At 35.7% G+C, this 22,222-nt stretch overlaps 1 protein-coding gene across 4 annotated transcripts; it reads right to left on the reverse strand.

Moving 5' to 3' along the window:
* Positions 1-4,405: 4,405 nt before the first annotated feature.
* On the reverse strand, positions 4,406-19,972 carry LOC104899193 (uncharacterized). Of its 4 annotated transcripts, none has more exons than XM_048647768.2 (12): positions 19,571-19,966; positions 18,583-18,687; positions 18,177-18,272; positions 17,641-17,744; positions 17,036-17,238; positions 10,397-10,519; positions 9,520-9,608; positions 7,105-7,210; positions 5,984-6,081; positions 5,125-5,370; positions 4,851-4,934; positions 4,406-4,770 (listed from the first exon to the last, which is right to left on the reverse strand). In XM_048647768.2, the coding sequence occupies exons 1-12, from the start codon at positions 19,583-19,585 to the stop codon at positions 4,753-4,755; spliced, it is 1,287 nt and encodes a 428-aa protein (XP_048503725.1). In that variant the 5' UTR covers positions 19,586-19,966; the 3' UTR covers positions 4,406-4,752. The 4 variants fall into 4 exon arrangements, with proteins under 4 accessions (XP_048503725.1, XP_010684635.1, XP_048503727.1 ...); XM_010686333.4 differs by having other exon boundaries at positions 19,650-19,965; XM_048647770.2 differs by lacking the exons at positions 18,583-18,687; positions 19,571-19,966 and having other exon boundaries at positions 18,164-18,272.
* Between the last annotated feature and the right edge of the window lie 2,250 nt (positions 19,973-22,222).

Genomic DNA, 22,222 nt, shown 5'->3' on the forward strand with positions numbered 1-22,222 from the left:
TTATTGAATATATGGTGGTTTGGTTTAGTTTTTTTTTGTGTTGTTATTGTACTTTAATGCTGCAATAGTCTCTTTGAATGAGAGGTAGTGGATGGGTTTGTGGTTGGTTTTATTGTTTCAAATTTAATAGTAAAATGCATTAAAAAAAAAAATTGTTGTACTAGGAAATATTGATGCGGTTTTGGATAAGAACCGCAGCAATATACTAAGATATTGTTGCGGTTCCTAGCCAAAAACCGCAGCAATACATTGCACTTTTTTATAAAAAATAAACATATTGCTGCGGTTTTGCCCAGAAACTGCAGCAATATGTTCAGATATTGTTGCGGTTTAAAACCGCAGCGATATATTAATTATCTATTGCTGCCCCCTTAATTGTTGTGCGGTGAAAACCGCCACAATAGGCCACTTTTTGACCACGGCAATAAGCATTTATTCTACTAGTGTCAGTCACTTATGGTTAGTTTTCTAGGTTGAGTCGGATAGCCCCCCCACCCCCTTGCTGCTTCTTTTCCTTTCCCGTCGAGTCTATGTCCTTTAGGACTCTAATGTTAATCAGCCTTATTTCATTCATTTTAATTAATAAAATAATCGCATTTTCATTGTCCTTCCATCATTTTATTTATGCCGATAATTCAATGATAAAACTTAAATCACCTAACGAACTTGACTAATAATTATAATGAAAAGACATCTGAAACAAAAAAAATAAAGAAAAATGAAAAAGGACATACTTTGAATTAAGAGGTATTCCCGTCTTTCCCTTCATCATCCTTTAAACAATTATCCCCATTAGGCAAACAATCCCTTCAACATTAAAGCCCCACAAAAGCCTTCCAATACCCTAAACCAATAACTCAAGTACAAGCCTTACTACATAAAAATAAATCAACGTCGTGCAAAACAAACAACAAAAGTTTGAAAGTGCAAAAAAAAAAGCAAAAGCAAAAGAAAACGCACAAGACAAAATAAATGCAAAAAGAAAGAGCCAAATAAAAAATCAAACTAAGGGGCTTGCACACAAGTTCTACCCCTCATTGCAAAAAATCAAACCATCAAAACCATAGCCCATATAATCCAAATTCATGATCATACATTAGCCCAACTAATTGAACCTTCATCTAAACCTTAAACCTTTCATTAACTCTAACTCTGTTTTCAAGGTATATGTCCAAGCCCGCTAGGATGAAAATCCGAAAGGGCGGCCTAGGCAAAAGTTAGGGCACCGAAAAAATAACAACAAAAAAATAAATTAGATCAAGAACTACGAATGGTATGATTCCGCAAGGATATATACATAGGAATCCTTATCTCGAGGTCCGACCACTTCAATAAATAAAAATTAGTCATGGTCTAATGCTTTGATTTTCTAGAGTTTAGGAGCATATTCTTTTTTAGACACCGACATAGACTCGAGTATGAACCTAGCCTCGTCAAAACCTTTTCCCGCCTACACCTTTTTATTTTTTCGATCCAAACTCTGTTTGTCCCTGAAGGACTCTCCAATAATTCCATGGTTTCTGGTGATATTTGTCTTTGCCTAAATCACTTCCCAAATATCAATCCCCAACGACAACTTCCAACGCTCAAGAAGATCAACTACATTCCAATCAAGGCTCATAGTGCCTCATTCAAGACAAGCTCACCCAAAGTGGGGGCTTCCTTATGTGATGGCGCCTCCAAATCAAACTAATGAAAAGTTGTAATCTGCGGACCTCGTATACGGACCCCGATTATTTACAAAAGTAGTTTTCGAAAAATCATTCCATGTATTTATGATCAGTCTATCATTCTACATATATTAATCTCCTAGCCTTGCGAAACCATGACCTTGTATTCCATTTCATACATTCTAGTCTTGCATAACCTTGACCTTCCACGACGTGTCATCCCTTAGATTTGCATAACCTTAATCCTCGCATAGTGTCTCATGCATCCTTAGAAAGTCTAAGTTTGCATTATTGCACCATTATGTGCTTTGTCTGAGTTGTTTGCACCTATCTGCTAATATCTTCTTCTGCAGGTAATCAAATTGTTTGTAGTTATTGTCTTGCATACTAACTTTGTTTTGCAGAGACCTGCGTATAAAGATCAGTTATAAACTGCAAAGCGCGTAGAATTGGTCTTCGTCCCGACACCATATACTTTAACTTTTGGTTTCTTAAACCTTAGTCAAAGTGGGGGCTTCTGTAGACACATAATCGTGTCTTCCCATTTAAGGATCCGATCATGAAATATAATGTGGTCTTATCTGGTCTGACCCAAGGACAGAGCGGTCTCAAAAGCCATCTGAAAACTCTTTCGAAAAGTGTTATAGTCCTATTTTAAAGCACAATTAATTATTCATGATAATTAATTGTATTTGAATCCAATCCTTTGAAAAGCGCAATTAATTATTTAATAATAATTATTTGTTTAATTTTAATTAATAGATATTTTCAAAGATATTGTTTATAGTTAAAATCAGATTTTAACCCATAAAATCAAATTTCCAGAATTAAAGGATAAAAGAAAATCTTTAACACGTGTTTTCCAAAAAAAAGCTGGCAAAGTCGTGTCAAAAGTCAAGCTGGTGAACCTGGCACACCACCGTGCGCGTGGTGCACAACCTTGTGCCTGGCGCAACTTGATGCGTCAAGCATAACTTTTCCTGACACATGGCACTGTGCCACACACTGAGTCGTGCGCCTGGTGCACAGCTCTGCGTGAAACGCCTATTTCTTTATTATCTTTTTCAAAGCACGTACCACGTGTACGCTTTCTATTAGGCATGCCGCGTCATGCGCGTGACACGTCAGCCTGCGCCAGGCGTAGCTGGCGCGTGAAGCGCAGTGTCGTTTTCCCTATAAATAGGCCTGATTTTCGTACAGATTTAAAGAACGAATTTTACACAGTAAAAACACTTCGAACTTTGCGAATACCTTACGAACTTTCTCTACAAAACCTCCCTACAAAATTCATACCTTATTCAATCTACATTCATACACATTCAGATTTTAAGGCTTTACGGTTCCTCGTCCCAAAGGTTGTCAATCTCGCAGACCCAAGCCACGGTATAATCCTGAGGGTCCTTAACTAAATAATTCTCTATTTTTATATTCAAGTTACTAATTGTTTCTTTCATGATGTAGATCTTTAATATAAAAATCGTGCCTTTGTACATTATAACCCTATTCTATACTTTATTTTATATTCATATCATTATTATTCATATGGCATATTATATGCTTGCCTTATAATTGTATAAATATTATATGGTAGTCCTGCTTTATTGCTTTTATCACCAACATATTATTTTTGTTAATCAAAACCTAAAGAATTGTTTTAACATTAATCAGATAATTTGGACAACCTGCTAGGTTCCTTGTAAATTGATTGCATAATAACATACCACTAAAAAATAGTTTTTTATATGTTTCCTGAACCAACCTAGACTAATATTTTTTAGAGTCCTTAAAATATTACATGGTTATTCTTTTGCATAAACATTGACATGAATCAATATTTAGTAGAGGCCAACAATGGGTAACATCGTTCCTGACTGTGTTATACCCTCACCCCGAACTCAATCTTTGGTTCATTTTGACCATCTATGGAGTCTAGACGGGAAAATCTAGGTTGGATAAGTCCCTAATTTGTCCTTACGATTTTCCATATCCAATTACGTTTATGAGTCTTCCTTTGAAGACTTGTTGGAACTTCAAAACAATTTTCAATAACCTTTACAATGGGTTAGTCAAATACAAATACGCGTTCATCCCGCATAGGCGAAATGAAAACACGCCTACAATAGGTCCTCGTTGATAAGTGTTACAAGATCTTGTACACTGGAACCCATGATTATGGACCTAATAGTATGCAACATTTTCTTTTCCAAGTGAAATCCCCTAGTATATGAAAGAGTAAAAAAGTGTTTTCTTTTTTGTGGAATACAAAGCATTCGTATCTTAATTTTGGTAGGCATGGGCTGAGGGCTCTCAACCATATGGATAGTTCAATGTACCCATTAACGCCTAACCTTGAGATCTGGATCATCCAAGGCATATTAGCATGGCGTAATTGAGTCATATAGATCGACCTAACTCTGATGGAATATATATTCTATTTACTAAATTACATAAAATTTGACACAAAATTCCTAACAACATAATCAACCCTATCATTAATGCAACTAAAAGAATTAAAGTCACCCTCGATTACCTAAGGGTTGATATTACTTCTATCCCAACCTAAACTTATCTAGATTGAACCTGTTAAGCTTAAACATGACTGAACCTGATCAACCCTGATTCAACATTATGTTTACACTAGATCGGACTTGATCAAACCTGATTGGACATAAAACTTACTTTGTTTTTAAGTGCAAGAATCACTGTAGAAGATATTTGAAATTTGAGAAAGTGGGAATAAAAAACTGAACTTTGCTTAAAAGAAAAAAATTACATCTTTCTTTTCATTTTTTCCAAAGCTTCAAAAATTATGGGATTGTTACAATCTAGAACATAAATCACAACAAATGAATAACACATAAGGGCTATATTCAGCTTGTCTCTAACACCCCCCCCCCCAACAAAAGGGTGCAGCAATGGTGTTACATACAATCAGGCAAACATTTCTTTTGCCTTCGGTTCTACGACTGATCCAGCACAATGTACATGATTTTCTGCAACAGGGTGGTCAATGATGGGAATTATGCATCACGAAAAATCATTCCTTCGTTTTCTGACGAAGTGAAGTTACAGCGAGATCTCATTATGATTGCTGCTGAGCCTGTATGAGATGGGAACGAGACTGACCAATGAGATTGACCGTTAAAACGTTGAATTGGGAATATGGCAATACAACCTTACCTTTTTTAGAAACTTTCTCTGTATGTTTAATGCCTCTTTACACGCTTTCTTTGCATCTATATTCCCTGTGACGTCCCCCAGAATCTGTATAGACAACAAAATTTTGAATACAATAGAAGAAGATTTACAGCTGAGCAAAATCTGGGTTCATACCTGTTGAAGAAATTAAAAAGGCAAAAAAGGAAAAGGTGCATAAAGTATAAAACCCAGAAAGAGAGAGAGAGAGAGAGAGAGAGAGAGAGAGAGAGAGAGAGAGAGAGAGAGAGAGAGAGACCTCCACAACATCATCAAGACCTTTCGCTTCCTTTAAGATACGTTTGTGCTTGTTCTCAAGGATGCTTGCAGCAAGAAAAACAGCTAACGCACTCTGGTAATCGTTGCACCCTGTTCTTACATTGTTCCTCTCATATTTCCCATACTGCCTCAGCAACTTCTCACTTACATTAGCTGTTGTTTCTGCCGCTGCGCTGGTTTCATATAACAAGAATGTGTTTGGGTTGTATTCCATGGCCCACATCAACTGTTATGAATCTTTGTCACTAAGTTAATCTTTATGACAATGAAAGAAAAATATGCAAACAAATAGCTATTTTAGGGGAGCATGCAGCATCAAGGTGTGCAAAACCGTATCACTAAACAATCATGCTAAGTTGCTAACATGAAAACTAAGAGCCAAATGTAAGTCATTTTCTTGGTTTTCAGAAAGCGTGAGGCATCCCTATTCCCTATGCACAAAGACTTCTCGTTGTCAACGCCTGAGATGTGAAATCAAAGCGCACACATCTCACATGAGGCACGTTTTGTTGCATAATGTTCATCACTTAATCCTTTCATCTTTTTGCATTATATGCTCTTATAATGAGGGTGATTTTGGAGCAGCGGTAAGAGGGAGGGGGGGTGGGAGACAAGACTCAAACGAAGGAGATAAGAATGAATGAAATGAAAGAATTTCTTGGGTACGCCTCATGTCCTTTCTAAGAAAAGCGTTGCTTGCAACGATGAGCAAGGCACCTCCACTGTGCCAACAGCTAGACACACTATTTAAATCAAGATCATCTTTTTCTAATAGAGCCCATTTATATAGTTAACAACATTAAAAAACTCGGATATATAAGTACAGTAATTTCTCTTACCTCCCAAAGATACAAAGCATCCATGAATGAGAATTCTCTTCTGAAAAGTACCATCAGCATACGAAATGCAAACAGGTACTCTCCTCCATCTAATTCCTCTGCCAAATGTAGCAATATGTAGTAAATGAAAAGTTACCAGCAACAACCTCAAAGAAAGCATGTTTCACATTTGAAATTTTACTAATTATATACTTCTTGTTAAACTTGGACACACAAAAGGCACAATATGGAATCGTGGATCTCAAAAATCTGCACAAGCTGTTATTTCCATACGCTTTTCCAATGAAACTGAAAGACTCCAACAGAGCCACCCTATAATCATTTATCTCATGTGCAAAAAAAAAATTACTTTTCTTACTTTCAGAACTTCATTCTGACAGCAAATTTTCTGTCACTAATTGCAATATGTATATTGATATCAAAAATATTTCTAATCAACAGAACTATGAACCCCTAGAAATTTCCACCAGTCTATGTCCATTGCAGATGCCAATCCCCCACACTTCACCCAAAAGATAAGAAAATATGAAGGTGCAGAATCTCCGTTACAACCTAGTTTTTTCGGAAAAATTTTATCAGCACAAGTTTTCTTGTCCTAGTCTATCTTTAATGCGGAAGGAAAAGGTAGCCCTCCTAATCCAAAGAAATAAGTCGTTTTGGCATTTTTCACAGTAAGAATCTTGGTGAATAATTTAAATTGCATTGGTAATTGTAAAGTTTTTTTTTTTTTTTTTGAGGGGTGGTAATTGTAAAGTGGTATTAGATATTGTGTTCATCTTATAAGCACGACATATAATAGAGTACTAATATTAACAAATGATATTTGATGTTGCACATGTTATAGAGACATATATATTTTGGAGCCAAAGCAATTAGCCAAAATGACTATATTTTGGATCGAATTAAGATTTCTTATTTTTACCTTCCAAGCCTAAAGGATGAGATAATGATAACGATAAAAAGTAAAGAAAAGAGGCCCATCTTGAGGTAGCTCTGGCCCTATGTCCAACAAACTCAATTCAGACAAATACATATCAAAAAGTGCAACTTTACAAACAAACTGAATGTCATGCATCAACTGATTATATAATGGACACTTTCTGCAAATAGAACCAACATACCAAGGTGTTGGTGCAGTTTAGGATCAATAACTTTGATTATTGCTGAAAGTGTAGTCAGTCGAGCTTGCACTCCAATTGAAGTTGAAGTTGTCTTGAAATTATCCCTCTGTATCCAAGTCCATGCATGAACAAATCCAAAGGAGCAATGGTGTCAGCTTAAACTTGGGGAAGAATAACTTGATTATTAGCCCAGAGGCAAATCTCATCTGGGTTTTCAGTTCTTCCTTTACCAATTACAATATCTTTCAAAAATCTGGATGAATTTCTGGTGCCGTCTTTCAGTATGTATATTATCCCAAAATTCTCTATGGGCATGCATGAACAGAGATGACAATAGAGTAATGTTAAAACTGATGACGAGTAACTTGGTTTTTATCCCTGAGGCAAATTCAGATTATGTAATCAGTTTCTTCCCTCCATCTATATTCGGGGTAATTATCGTATCCTTTGATGTCTCACACAAATGAAACTCGGGCATTATGTCACACAGTCCCGGTAAGCGATTTTTCCCAATATTAGCTTCTAGTCTCCCCCACTAAATCAAAAATCTTTGGAAACAAACTCAAGAGCTATATAATAATAAAATCTAGTGTGTTGTTACAAGGTAGAACTCATGTTAAAACACATGGTACTAGAAGAAAACAGCCACCAAGAATCCAAGAAAATAGCTTAATGGAGTATTAAACTGTTACTACCAAAGTCCTAAGACTATAAAAAATTCTTTGTATTTTTATTAAGAAAAAAACACTTTCCGCGGTATGAAAAGAAATCAACTTGACGAATTTGAGTTTCTTTCATGGTGAAAGGAATCCTTAAATAAGAGTTGAGGCACTTAACGGAGAAATTAATGGGAAGCTTCCCATAGTTAGTCCACTCTTATCTTCCAACTTTCTTTTAGCTCAACTACTAACTTAACAAATCAAAATTGAACAAAGCCCATAACACTTCAAATAGCACTTCCAGTATCTGAAGCCCTGATCATGAATATATCTTTAGCATGTAAAGCAGTACAAGCCATAACTGTATTGGCACTAGGAACTGCATTTACTAAAGGAAAACAAGTTCAGTACCAACACAAACCTCCAAGACAAGCCTCAAGTGTCATAATCCATGAAAAAACTCTGAATTACATAAGTACAAAGAAAGACGGGATCAGATAGAGCATGATGTCTTTTCTCCATTCATTTGCTTCATAATATGAAAGCAGATACCATGAGTGTGAGTGATGCGTGAATTGCATATCTTCAGGTACCTGATATTTTCCACACTACATCAACTTATTCAGAGGTCCACAAGACCATGTTGGATTCCTTACAGTATCTTGGCCGTCTAAAAGCATACTAATACACTAGCTCGATGCCTTAAAAGTACAATATTACTTCAGTAATGTATCAGAATTTTAGTGAGGCATACAAAAAATGTAAATGGACTACAAATTCAGAAATAATAGTAGATTCATTTATGTAAGACGCTCTCCAGAGTACAAGCTGTAGCAAAAGGTGCAGTGCCTACACAACAATGTGAGGTAATGGTTTTAAGTGCATAGCTCTAGGACAGGAAAATGATAAATATAGAGGGGTGCAGGAATATGAGAATGCTAAAGCTTAAGAAGAGGGAACTTCAAAATTTTGGAAAACAGATGGAGAGAAAACTGAAAGACTAATAGAAAGAAACATAAAAAGAGAGAAAAAGAGGGAACCTCGAACAAGCACCACAGAAGCTATAGTTCTTTTATTTTATGTTATCCAAGCCACAATAAATAATCACGCAGCACTCACAGACAATCAAATTAAACCCGGAAATTGTTTAAAGACAGGCCAACAAGAATGAGGAAATGAGTTAAAGCACAGATGAGGTGTATCGTGTATACAATACCTTTATTTACCAAGTGGACAAATAAGAAAATTGCATCTTTTCCTATTACTTAATCCAAGAAAAAATGACAATGATAACCATAGTCATGGCTATACCCAGTAGCATATAGAATGATTATTTAGATTCATGTAAATTATTCCGTAGCAAATCACCATGCATCCCCAAGCTATCTATCAGACTAAGAAGGTGTTAGACCTTTCCATCAGAATAGAGCACCAATCTTTGCTGCAGAGCCCACAATCAGATGATAGTCAAGATCAGAGACAAGACAATATATTCTCAGCTCAGAAGATAGGATCATTTGGTAATCAGTTGGGTCATTAATACGAAAAGAAATAAGAGACCTTTGAAGGTATATCTCTGTGTTTCAGTCAGACATTATAAGCGAACCTGAACTACATAAGAAGTGTGGACTAAGAATACTCCCATTACATCTCTTATAAGAATTTGAGCTAAAATTTTTGAAGCAAAAAGCTAAAAATCTAAAGATAAAATCATCTAAAATTGGATAACAAAAATGAAGGTAGACAACATCCTTACCAATCTACGCATAGCACGCTCAAAGCACCAATACGCGTCTGCTTCATTTTCAAGAAGTATTACCATTGGAGAACAAATATCATTCATTCCTGCACATAAGATTAACGAAATTCACTGAAGTGGATTTCACACAATTCTACATCATGTTGTACAAGTATCGTTAAATTTTTTTTTTTGGGGGGAGGGGGGGGGTGGAGACTGCTAATTGGACAAATAACTATCTAATTCATATTGGTAAAAAATTAAAATCTCAAAAACAACTTTAAATCAAGTCAGTAAAGAAAAGATATCAATGGAGCACTGCATGATATACAGAATATACAGGGAATAGTTTCGAGAAGAAGTGTGCATCTGTTCTAGCTGGCGCATTTCGCGTGAACCCCAAAACGGGAAGAAGAAAGACATTGATATGCCGAAACTGTGAACTCTGTATTGCATGCTTTTGCTCCACTCAGATGACAATTTGGTTATTGAGATACTTCCGGATCATTATTAGGTTACAATAGCTAGATAAGGAAGCTTAGCAATTATATACTTCCTCTTTTCTTCTAGTTGTACCATATTGACTTCTGACACTATTCGCTAACTTCGTTTTGACCCTCTTGTTTTATATATACGTAAGGAAAAATATAGCCATGTAGGGTCTTGTCAAATTCACCTCGACATGTATTCTCAAGATATCAACTTTTTACAGTTTTTTAATATGCATCATTAGGATATTAAAGTTTACAGTTGTGCAGTGGCAAAGGTGTCAAATACTTTGGGTATGACTAAAAAAACGGAGGAAGGACAAATCAATATTACTAGCTAAAAACGAGGTATTTGCAATGAGAATATTAAGGCACCGAATAAAGTGATCACAAACCGAAGTACATACCTTGAACATAACTAATGTCACTGTCCACCCAAGCGTATATAGAGAGAACATTCCAGAGTTTTGCCTGGTTACTTTCCGTCTGATAAAAGACAAGTGGCTGATCTGTTCGTACTACATCCAGACCTGCAATTTCGATTTACAGTAGCAATCAACATGCAGTAACAAGAATAAATGCTCCTGACTCGAGAACAGCCAAGATATCAAACCCTTAAAACTAATTCGCCACTTATAGAACTTGTAACTCTCCAAATAAAGCACCTTCAATGCTAATGTTTATTGATAAACCACCATTATATTGTATGTCACTAAGCAATTGAACACCTTTTGTGATTCATAACTTCATTATTTCTCATGCAATGGAGAATAACTAGATCCTATTCTGCATGTTTTGAGTCCATAGTGAAGCATTCTTGAAAGCCTAAAACCAAGTTGGAGAAGGACGTGGGTTTTTTATTCTTCATCGGGGACCGCGGAGGGGAGAATAACCTCCTTTAAGCCAGATAATGTTAGAGATTTGGTAACAAAGAAGAAGGATTTTCATTACTAAGAAGTAGGAAAATTACGAGACTCAGTGATGTACTGATAATTAACTGCGATACTGCTGGAGATCTCTTACAGAAAATTGTCTGGAACTACACCAAAGCAATTATTACTGCTTTTACAGCTAAAATTCCAAATTATCGCACAATGAAAAAAAAAACTAAACAGGAGTTCTATATAATTTGATGAGGATTGAGCAAAATCTGAAGACACTAAGCATAGAGGAAAATTTCAAAATAGATATAAATTAATCTTTCCTAAAGTAAACTCAAGCTAACTTGGTCAATAAGGTCCCCAATGACTTCCTTCAAAAGAAAAAATAGAAGGTGGTTAAATATTCTAAATATATAAAAGTTATTCCTAAAACAATGAACTCTTAAGATCGCTTTTTTAAACGTTGTGTTTAGCACTTCTCAAGTCTATTCAAAGCTTATTTAGCAACAAAAATTGATGTTGGCATCATTTTCAGGGACAAAATGGAGGCAACCACCAAAAGGACAACAAAGACTGTTGTCGTGAACTTTTGAAGGGATGGGGATCTAGGAGTGTAAGCATACTACGAAAAGTGCACAAACTTGTAGTTCAATCTAGTGTACTCCAAAGCGTAAAATGTTTTTGGACTCAACTCGAACTCCAATTTTTTACTCCAAAAGTTTTCGGACTCGACTTGGACTCAACCATATGGAGTCCAAAGGCCACTCCACATATATTTTCAAGCATATACATATAATCCAGTCCAAAGTTACCCTCTTGTTGCATAATTTTTCAACCCTAAATAGTTCTCTATCTTATCTTGGTACCCTACTTATGTTTCAGATGGATGCTTAGATATTGCAGATTGTTAACCTAATTTTATTATTATTTTGAGACTTGGCTCTTCCATTTTGCAATTTTCATGTTATAATATACTTTAGAACTCTTTTGAAATAGATCCAGTTACTTGATGAATTGTCGTTATTAGTTTTAATATATCCATACTCCATTTTGCTTCAAAAATTAATTTCAATTATCTAAAAATGCTTTGAATCTATGTTGTGAAAAAAAATTAATACTTCCTTCATTCCGAAATAAGTGAAATACTTCTCTTCTAGAACAACTCTCACATAAAAGAGAGAAGCGTTTCACTTATTTTAGAACGGAAGATGCATATATTTTGGACTGGGACTGGGCTGGAATTGGACTTAAGGAAAAAGTTTTGGATTGGATTTGATTGGACTCGAAAAAAAGTTTGGTCGGAATTTGCATTCAGTTTCTCGAGTCTAAAAAACTTTGGACTTGATTTGGATCAAAAATTGCATTTTTTTCCTTTTCTTAAAGAAAATCGAATTCTAATACTTCCACCGTTCTTTTTTAAATGAAACGTTTGCATTGTCAAGCAACCCAATGCACTTCTTTAATCATTAATATCTTTAGTTGTGCACACGTAAAATTATAAAAAAGTTACAATTTGATAGTATGCATCGAGGCGAATCTAACAAGATCTCACTTGACTTTCTTTTTCTTCATATAATGGCAATAAATTGGAGTCAAAATTGATCAATAAATATTGTCAGTTCACCCAACATTTCATTTAAATCTTAATAAATAAAGAATAATGAATGAATAATATTTCTATGTACATAATTGGCAAAGTCCAATCCAGTCAATCCGATTTACACCCCTATTGGACTCTATTCACTTTTCCTCTTGTCGAAAAAGGAAAGTAAAATCTGCTCTTACTTCCTCTCATCTTCTGGACCCAAGTAAACTACACAAGATCAGATAAGAGTCTAAGCTAATAAGCTTAAACCAAACCATCAATTTAGAAAGCAAATAATTATACTATATTTGTGGTCTCCCATGTTTCTAATACCAGGGAATCCAAAACTTTGTCCTTAAAACATGGACAATGAGGTATAACCGGCAATTATTGGGGTTTTCTTTGTTCCATATCTAGTCTTATTACATAGGTTGGACTATTAGTTGTTGAAATTGAATATATTTGTTATGTATTTCCAAGAGTACAGTTTTGAAAAAAAAATTGTTTTATTAGTTGGTATAAAGTTATATAATTATGCGATTGGAAAAGAAAAAACCGGAAAAAAAAGAACTTCAAGCCTGTCAAGTATAATTATAATTTTGCTTTTATTTTCCAATTTGTCCCCTTATTAATTTCTCCATAACTAAATGGCAAGTTTTACTTCACACTTCTCTATTAAAGGTGTGTTGTATACCCACCGACTCGCAATTTTGTCTCTACTTCTCACTCTCCTCGAAAGAGCTTCTAGAAAGGCAATGGACCTATAAAAAGGGGATCAACGGAGTGAAAACTCTTTTTAAAGGTAGTGTTTAGCAACCAAAAATTTACAGGAAATTATTAAATTGAATTACGGAATTAGAATCTAGAATTTCAATTCCAAATATTATGATTAGGATTTTCAAGAAATAAAAGGAATTCAAATACTGGAATTTGACATTCCATCATGCTTGGGATGGGAGTAGACCAGATAAATTCGGTCGGCCGGACTTTAGTTCAAAAGCTCATGCCCAAACCAGCAAAGGGCTGGGGGTTCGCCTAAAAACACAATTTTGGCGCTTCCCGAACCCGTAAACATTTGGCTCGTACTAAATTAGGGCCTCATAATGTACGCGTCACCCCCCCCCCCTTTTTCTCTCTCTTCCTCAACCTTTTTCTACTTTGTATTGCTTTCATCTTACTCTGCTTCTTGACATCATTATCATTGTTGTTCTGACGATGATGATGATCCTGTGATGAACTAACATCACTAGGACAGATTAGAGAAGAAGATTAAGAAGTAAAGTGGACTTGATTGATGATTTTCTGAAAAACAGTAATATAGAGATAGCGTTTACAAGCTTTCGAGAGGCTTGCTCTTTCCCAAAAGAACTCTTAAAAGTTCACCCAAAAAACTACTCAATATTCAACATCCTTTCTCTCTCCATATTCTATTCTATTTATAGAGATATTTCCTCCCTAACTTATTATTCAAGCTACAATTAAAACTAACTAATTATCAAATACCAAAATAGCCCCTCTTCCTAGGCTAGTCTATTACATTTCCGGTCGCCCAAACATTCACCTTGTCCTCAAGGTGGATAGAAATTGGCACACAATTCCCGATCTAGGCAATAGTGGTTACCATCATCTTCAGAATACGGCTTGCATTGTAGTTTAATCTCCTCTTTATTGAGAGCCGAGTGTAGTGGCTTGCCCATGGCAGAAACATCCAGCAGCTTATCAAGTGGAATGTTCTCGTTATAAGTGAAGTGGGTGGGTGGAAAAACAGGTGTTAAACATGGGGGGGTGGGAAAGGGTAGAAAAATGGGGGGTAAAAAAGTTGGCGGAAAAATTTGGCTTACAGCTAGTATAATTCGGCTTGTAGATATGTAGGATGTTTTGGTTATGAAGGGGGTACTGTTGCTGATGGGTTTTAAGAGAGATGTGTAGGGGTGTAAGTGGGTCAGCCTAGATTTATGGTCTTCCTCATTACTTGAAGGACATGAGTTTAGAATGGGTGTAGTTTTTTGCAAATGGGTTGGATTGATAAGAGAGATGAAGAGTAGATGAAGTGGGTTTTGTATCTTGGGCCCCAAAAGTGGGCTTTGTATACTAGACTCCACTAGTGGGTTCTGCCTCATTAATCAAAGAACAATACAACAATAAGGCAGTCATAATCAGCACGTGACTTCCTGTTGTTAAGAGTTTGCCTTTTTCCGTAATTACCATATTGTCATTACTAGGGTTTTCCATAATTGTCTTCCATCCTCAGCCAACACAAGCTTCACTTCTTCTTCTCCCATGCTTCCCTCTCGGGAAATTCTGCAACAACATTCCAGATGTTTTCCCCCGTTGATCACCAACACTAAACATTCCGGTGAAATTACCCCTAACACCGCAACACTCACATGCTTCACCCTCTAGTCCAATGTGGCCAACGAATCTGCGTGGCCCACCGCGAGATTCTCCTCCTTCACCCTCAGCGCCAAACCCCGAACCACCGCCAGAACCACTACCATCAGCACCACCTTTTAGGAACATGTATCTCCTTGGTTTACTAGCAAAACCACCATATTCCCCACTCATATCGAAATTAATTGATCGTCCACTAGAACCACATCTACTCGCATTCGAGTGACCCTTCACAAACGTCTCTTCTCCTCCAGTCATAAGACCATTGTAGATTCCCCGACCTGCCAAACTATCACAATCGCTGCCAACATAACCACCTACAGCCTGTCCGATGTCAGATCCCGGACCTCCACCAGATCCACTTCCGGTTCCAACTCTTTTATCTTCTCCTCTTCTGCTTCCAGCCTCACCAATGAGTATATCTGCAAATTCCCCCAATCGAACATGGCAGATGTCACCACCAATCTCACATCCTCGAGGTCATCGACAAAACCACCGTCACCCCAGGTTCCACCATGATGCCTCTTACAAATGTGATATAATATTCACCTGATTCACAGATCACTTGTCTGCCACCAGCGAAAGTAAACACGGCATTTTCGGATTGACTCTTCTCCGGAGCCACCATTTCTTCTTCTTTATCTCTGATTGTGCTTGGTTTTCTTCTTCCTCAATTGCCTCTCGAAGTTGCTTCAATCCCAATTTGATTGGAGCGAAACCTTCATCGAGTACTTTCTTAATTTCTTTTTGAATATTCTCGATACATTTCCTTGTGATCTCATCCATCTTTTCAGAGAATTCCCTCCTAAACACCTCTATTTTCAAAACTGGAGATTCGTCCAACTCCATTGCATTTTAATTTTTTTTTTTCCGAAACTGAAAATCAGTACCTAATATCCTAGAATGAAGTGCTCTGATACCATTTGTGATGAACTAACATCACTAAGACATATTAGAGAGGAAGAGTAAGAAGTAAAATGGACTTGATTGATGATTTTCTGAGAAAAAGTAAAATAGAGATAGTGTTTACAAGCTTTCGAGAGGCTTGCTCTCTCCCAAAAGAATTCTTAAAAGTTCACCAAAAATACTACTCAATATTCAACATCCTTTCTCTCTCTATATTCTATTCTATTTATAGAGATATTTCCTCCCTAACTTATTATTCAAGCTACAATTAAAACTAACTTATTATCAAATACCGAAATAGCCCCTCTTCCTAGGCTAGTCTATTACATTAATGTTATGGACTGATCCCAACTAAAGGATCTCACATCGACCGTATAGGAGGTTGGTGTGTGGTTTATATAGGACAATGGGCTCTCCTTCTCTTGAGTTAGCTTTTGGGAAGTGCATTCCTATTGTTCTATAGCAAATGGTATCAGAGTAAAACCTCAGAGTGGTGGCCCACGTAGTGGTGGCCTGGAATCAGCCAGCCGTGACCAACGTGGCCATGACCAACGAGGACGTTGGTCCTTATGGGGGGATGAATGTTATGGACTGATCCTAGTGAAGGGATCCCACATCGACCGTATGGGAGGTTGGTGTGTGGTTTATATAGGACAATGGGCTCTCCTCCTCTTGAGCTGGCTTTTGGGAAGTGCATTCCTATTGTTCTATAACAGATCCATTTCAAGAAAGCTTGAATATGAAGAAGAGATAATAATGATGAAGATGATGACTTTTTTTTCATATGGTTTAGGAGCTTCAATGTGGCACATGAGATGAGATGTAGAAGTTTTCCTGTAAAAAGTTTAAGTTGATACTTTGAATCGAAGACATTGCAAAATCACAAATGTTAGGAGCTTGTTAAAATGTTAGGAACTTGTTGAATTTGAGAAGGAACCCCTTTGCAAGGAAAAAAGAGAGTAAATGCTATTGTTTCCTGAGGACAAAGAATGTACTATTGCTTCATGTTGAAGGTCGCATAGATTCTTCGCTAGATGAGTGCAAAGAGAAGGGGCAAGCAGAGGGTAGCAAGTGGGATTTGGAAATGATGTGGGTTTCACTAGAAACAATTCAAGTCCAAGTCTTAATGATACCAACACTATAATTGAGCCAATTTCAAAATTACAAGTGAAATGATGAATCTGAAACAGATTTGAGTTCCCAGTAAATTACTAAAGGTTTATTTGTTTGGTGGGGGGCGGGGGGGCTAGTAAAATAAAAACAGTTATGTATAGATTGCATACCTATTTGAGGTAAAACCTGCTTCCATTGTATCACTTTCTTCTCAAAAGCAGGATCCTGATTCCCTTGTTGATCACCATGTGTGCCCGGGGTGTCTTCTATTGGTTGTCCATCATCAGTAACGATAGGTGTCGTAAGAAACTTTCCACTACCAACAACAGGTACCATCTTTTGACACTCTGATTTCCATTCATCATACTGCTCTCTAAGTAATGAAGCAAATTCAGTCAACTTATATGAACACACACACTTTTTCAAATACATGGATCCGCATATAAATATTACACCAACAACAGAAACCAATCATCAAAATAAACAAAAATATCATGTTAAAGTATACAGCTTTAGCAGCCTTGAAAACCATATGTCAACTAATGACAAGGAACTAATGATGGACATAATCTTTTAAAATTGGAAATATGCATAACCTAAAAGTCCTTCATCTTTTACAGCCAGTAGAACCATATGTCAACTAAAGATCTTCACCAGCATGGCCATGGGACTAAGAACTTGAATTTGGAAGTCAGGATGCAGCTTGGTTCATGCTATTAATCAGATGATCAACATGACATTATAAGAAGTAGTCGCAATTGCAAATTAACATTACCTGCGGCGTTGTCTGATTAGACTTCGGTCATCAAACGTACTATTTGGACCGTAACAGCCAAGCAAAAACTCCCAGACAGCACCTCGGATAGACGGATGAACACCCTAGAAAAAAATAAAAGTGGAAAAAGAATAAATAAAATTACATTTCGAGTTGAGATATGCACTACTAATCTGGTACATAATATGAGAAGAGAAACAACACACCATCAGCAGAATACACATAGCCCAACAATAAACTCAGTCATTGATAAGACGATCACCTTTCTAGGCGCAATCACCAACAAAATCAAAGAATGGAATGACAATTCATAACTAAAGAACATAGCATTCACATAACACAATAATAAACTCAGTCATCAATGACGATTATCATATTTCTATGCGCAACTATCAATAACATAACTAAAGAAGACAGAAGAAGGTTCAAGGCAAGATAGCACTGGCAAAAGTAAACTACAAAAGAAAAATTCTTTGGTAGGTTGGTGGCTAATCAACATAGACAAGACAAAACTGACATATACATTAAGGCTTTACCCCACGTTGAATCCTTCTTAGTACTTTTGCAATGTCCAACTGACCCTCTTCAGAAAATGAAGCATGCCACCTCCTTGCACTTAGGGTTTTTCCTGTCTGCAGAAAACAAAATCAGTACATAATACGAAAAGAGAAAACAATAATCTGTCTTACACAGGACTATTAATACAGTGATCAAATGTTAACCATCTAAACTGATATCTTTAAGTTTTCCAGCTCAATTTGCAACTCTTATGAACATGATCAGGATGATGAATCCTTGATACTTGACTTTATGACAATAAGGAGCCAAATGTTTCGTACAATATTTTAAAATTGACGAGAAGAATATATTATAATTAAAATAATGGCTTTCTAATTGCCAAAATATATCCAAACTCTACAGGAAGAAAAGCAATGTTCTCACCCTAAGCTTGAATCGAGGCTTTGGAACACTTTCTTGGCACTCTAGTCTAACCGGATAAAAAGCATCCAACTCGGCTTGTGTAGTAGATCTTCTCAAGAACATCATCTATGTCAATGTCAAATGAGCAGCCAAATTTCAATGCATATATATATATATATATATATATAAGCAAATAAAGCAAACTATAATTATATTAAAATCTCGATATTTAACTAGTATATACTAAAATCTATTACCATAACTTAAATTTGAACCATCTGTTATTGTTAATCATCATCCAAATCCTCCTCAAGTGTTTCGTGCATCAATTTCATTATCAAGATTGGTTGACCACATATATGCAGATGTGATTTTATTCACAAACCAATAGGAAACAAAGTAACAAACAAGCAAACTAACTACTGGCTTATATAAGTACAAATTTAACATGCTTACTATATGAATCTAGAGCTTCACACCAATATATCATATATTCATATCCCCCGGCCTCCGAAATTGTGGGCTAATCCAAGGGCCAAGTTAACACAAAGTAAATCAAAACAAAAGCATTGCAGCGGACCCAATTAGATACTATGTGAAGAAAAAAAGCTAATCATATTTAGGGAATGGAAGCTTCTAGGACCTACTCAAATATCTTTAGATTCTTATTGCTCCACTAACATGTAAAGCAACCAACTTCATAGCTATCAACTCAATCAACGGAAAGCTCGAAAACGCAAGTTACGACATTATCCTCTAATGCTAACCTATTCTCATTTCTCCATAAAAAACAGCTACAACCCATATAAGCAGAAGCCAACTTTTGTGAATATAAAATTACATAGAGTCGCAGTATTAACATATAATTTCATTCATTCATCATCCATAATTTAAAGATAACTGATTGAATTACTTTAAATCAACTAATTTTTCCCCTAAAAATTGTAAAAGGCAGATCAAATCACCAAAAATTGAACAAAAATAAATTTATTCGTCCTAATTCTCTTACCACAAATAATATCATTGATCAAGGCTTTAATCTATGAAAATCGGGAAGAAAAACATAGGGCGATAAAATCATTTGTCACCTTTAATTAAGCTTCAATAGCGATTAGGAGGACATGATTCTCCTATCGATTCAATGAATTTCGAACAATTTGCGATTTCAGTACTAGAAATTGACGATTTTTATGATAAATTAGGGTTTTTCTGATCTGGGAAGGGAACAAGGAGAAAGAGAGAGAGAGAAGAGAAGGGACGGTTGTAAACTCCCCGGAATTTTCTAAAAATGGAAAGATCGGAGCTTCAATCAGGTGAAACAAAGAGAAGAGGTGAAACAAGTTGCAGACGTTTATATTTTTTTTTTTTTTTTTTTTTTGAGGGGAGTTGCAGACGTTTATATTGTTAACGGTTTCCTTCCCTTTATCAGTTCCAACTTTTGTCTTTTTTTTTTTTTTAATTTTTTTGTTTTACTACTTTTTTTTTTATAAAGTAATAGTTGTTGCACCGCGTACGACGTTCCTATGCGTGTGGCACTCGAAAATAGTATAATTATGATATTCGTAATTTGTTGGTTGTAATAAGCACGATATCATTTTTACAGTTGGTTTCGAATAGGTGGTAAGTATATTCTTTGTTTGAATTGCATTAGGCAAACCACGTAAGGTAGGTGCATATACTAAAACTTTTTACACATCCATATAACTTTGGAAAGAAATACATGTTATTGGTTGTTTAAAGTACAATTTAGGCATCTCATCTACTAATACCTGATAGTAATAAAATGCCACTTGTTAATTTGGAGGGTTCCATCATGTCTTTGAAGTATTTGTGAAGTAGTGTCTTGGCTTATTAGTGTAAGGTGTTTATAACGTCTCATCGTAACATCTTATTTCTGGAAAATGAAGTACTTGGTGTGACTTGGATTAAGAAAGTAGTTGTCTTCAATTCATGGAAGATCCTAACAAATTCCTGGGCAAAGAGTGCAAATACACAAGGAATAAGAATTAATTGTGCATTTGGATTTAGTATTATCGTATATGTAAAGTGAGACAAGGTTTAAACGGTAGAAATGCTTATATTGGCGGATAGATTGGTAACTTGCTCGACCGAGGTGTTGAAAAGGACCTCACATAATTCGTTAGAGGTTGTTAGAAACATTTTACCAGTGGCATCTGCCAGTGTCCGGGAAGAAATGGCCGAAATTATTGTTACTTTTTGTAAAAAGACTACAATTAGATATGTAAGGATTTACATACCTTGCCCCACATGTACTTTCTCTATAACAGTTTGAACACCTATCTGGGATATTCATTGTGGTTGAAACACATTTCCCGCAATCAGCATAAGCGATATATGTAAGCAAATTTGAAACATCTGGTTCTCAGATGTAATATTCCTCATTTCTGAACCGTCTTATTTATTAACTATATTATATATTAATTACCCTTATTTTATTTAAGTTAAAATATGAATATTATATTTACTAACGGTCTTCTATTATTTTATTGATGCTGATATTATATTTATTATACATATCAAGTAATATTTTAATGTGCGATTATGCACAAGCTAATTATTTTGATGGCTTAATTATTATTCTATTATATTTTGGGAAATATTTTGTGTAATTTGGAGTTCTAATGTAGTTGTTTGTTGTTATGTTATTTGAAAGTTACTTATTAAAATAATTTTCAAACTTATCAAGTCAATTTATTTGGACTTTAATTAAGTGAGTGTATTTGAGTTAAATGAAGTAAGCCCAAAACCAAATAAACCAATTAAAGAAACCCACTCCCTTATTCTCTCTCTTCGTGGCTTTAATGGAGCAACCCATCTCCTTCTTCCTCCTTGTCTTCGTGTCTCCATCTCCATCTACCAGAGAGATTGGCTCTTCTACTTCAAATAAAGTCTCCCCATTTCAAATCTGATTACTCCTTCAATTGAAGAACAAGAAACCCAAAACCCCCATTTTAATTTCTCTCTTTCATATGTTCATAGGCGGATCTTTTAAGGGGCAGGATTGGGCCTGGCCCCTAAAAGATTTTGAGAAAAAAAAATACAACTTGCTATTTTGTCTAACCCAACAAAAAGAAGCCCAAAATATCATAGTAGATAGTAGGCAGGCTTTACCCATAAGAGGAAAATACCGAAAGAAGAAATGGGAAAAGGGGAGTAGAGGACCCACAAAAGGCAGGTCACTTACTCTGCCAAATGAGGTGATGTTATTTTCTTTGTCCACATGCTGACTGCTGCTGATATTTATTATTTCTTTCCTTCTAAAAAAAATGCTTTGTTTCATATTTTATTAATTACTATACTTTTTTATCTTTATCTTTTTTTTCATATACATGTTTTACTTTATGACATTTAAAACTTTTTATTTTTAACGTTTTTATTTTATCTTTTTGCAAAATTGATAATTATCTAAAAATTATATAAATATAATACATCTATATAAAAAAAAGTCATATTGTCTAATTTTTAGAATAGTGTTTCCATATCCATAATTAGTTTTTGGCCCCCGATAACTAAAGTTCTAAGATCCGCCACTGCATATGTTGTTTATCTATCTCTCCCTCATCTCTGTGTTGCTACTGATGTTGCTCTGCGTCGTTGCTCGTGCGGCGTTGCTCGTGCGGCGTTGTCGCTGTTGTTGCTC

The sequence above is a fragment of the Beta vulgaris genome, chromosome 7, assembly GCF_026745355.1.
Source record: "Beta vulgaris subsp. vulgaris cultivar EL10 chromosome 7, EL10.2, whole genome shotgun sequence".
In the NCBI taxonomy this organism is placed as follows: Eukaryota; Viridiplantae; Streptophyta; class Magnoliopsida; order Caryophyllales; family Amaranthaceae; genus Beta; species Beta vulgaris.

Excerpts from the sequence above, each read along its gene's own strand:
- LOC104899193 (XM_048647768.2), bottom strand. Across the intron at positions 17,239-17,640 it reads CTAATCAGACAACGCCGCAG|AGAGCAGTATGATGAATGGA; the intron begins GTAATGTTAATT and ends TTCATTACTTAG. Across the intron at positions 9,609-10,396 it reads TGACATTAGTTATGTTCAAG|GAATGAATGATATTTGTTCT; the intron begins GTATGTACTTCG and ends TCTTATGTGCAG.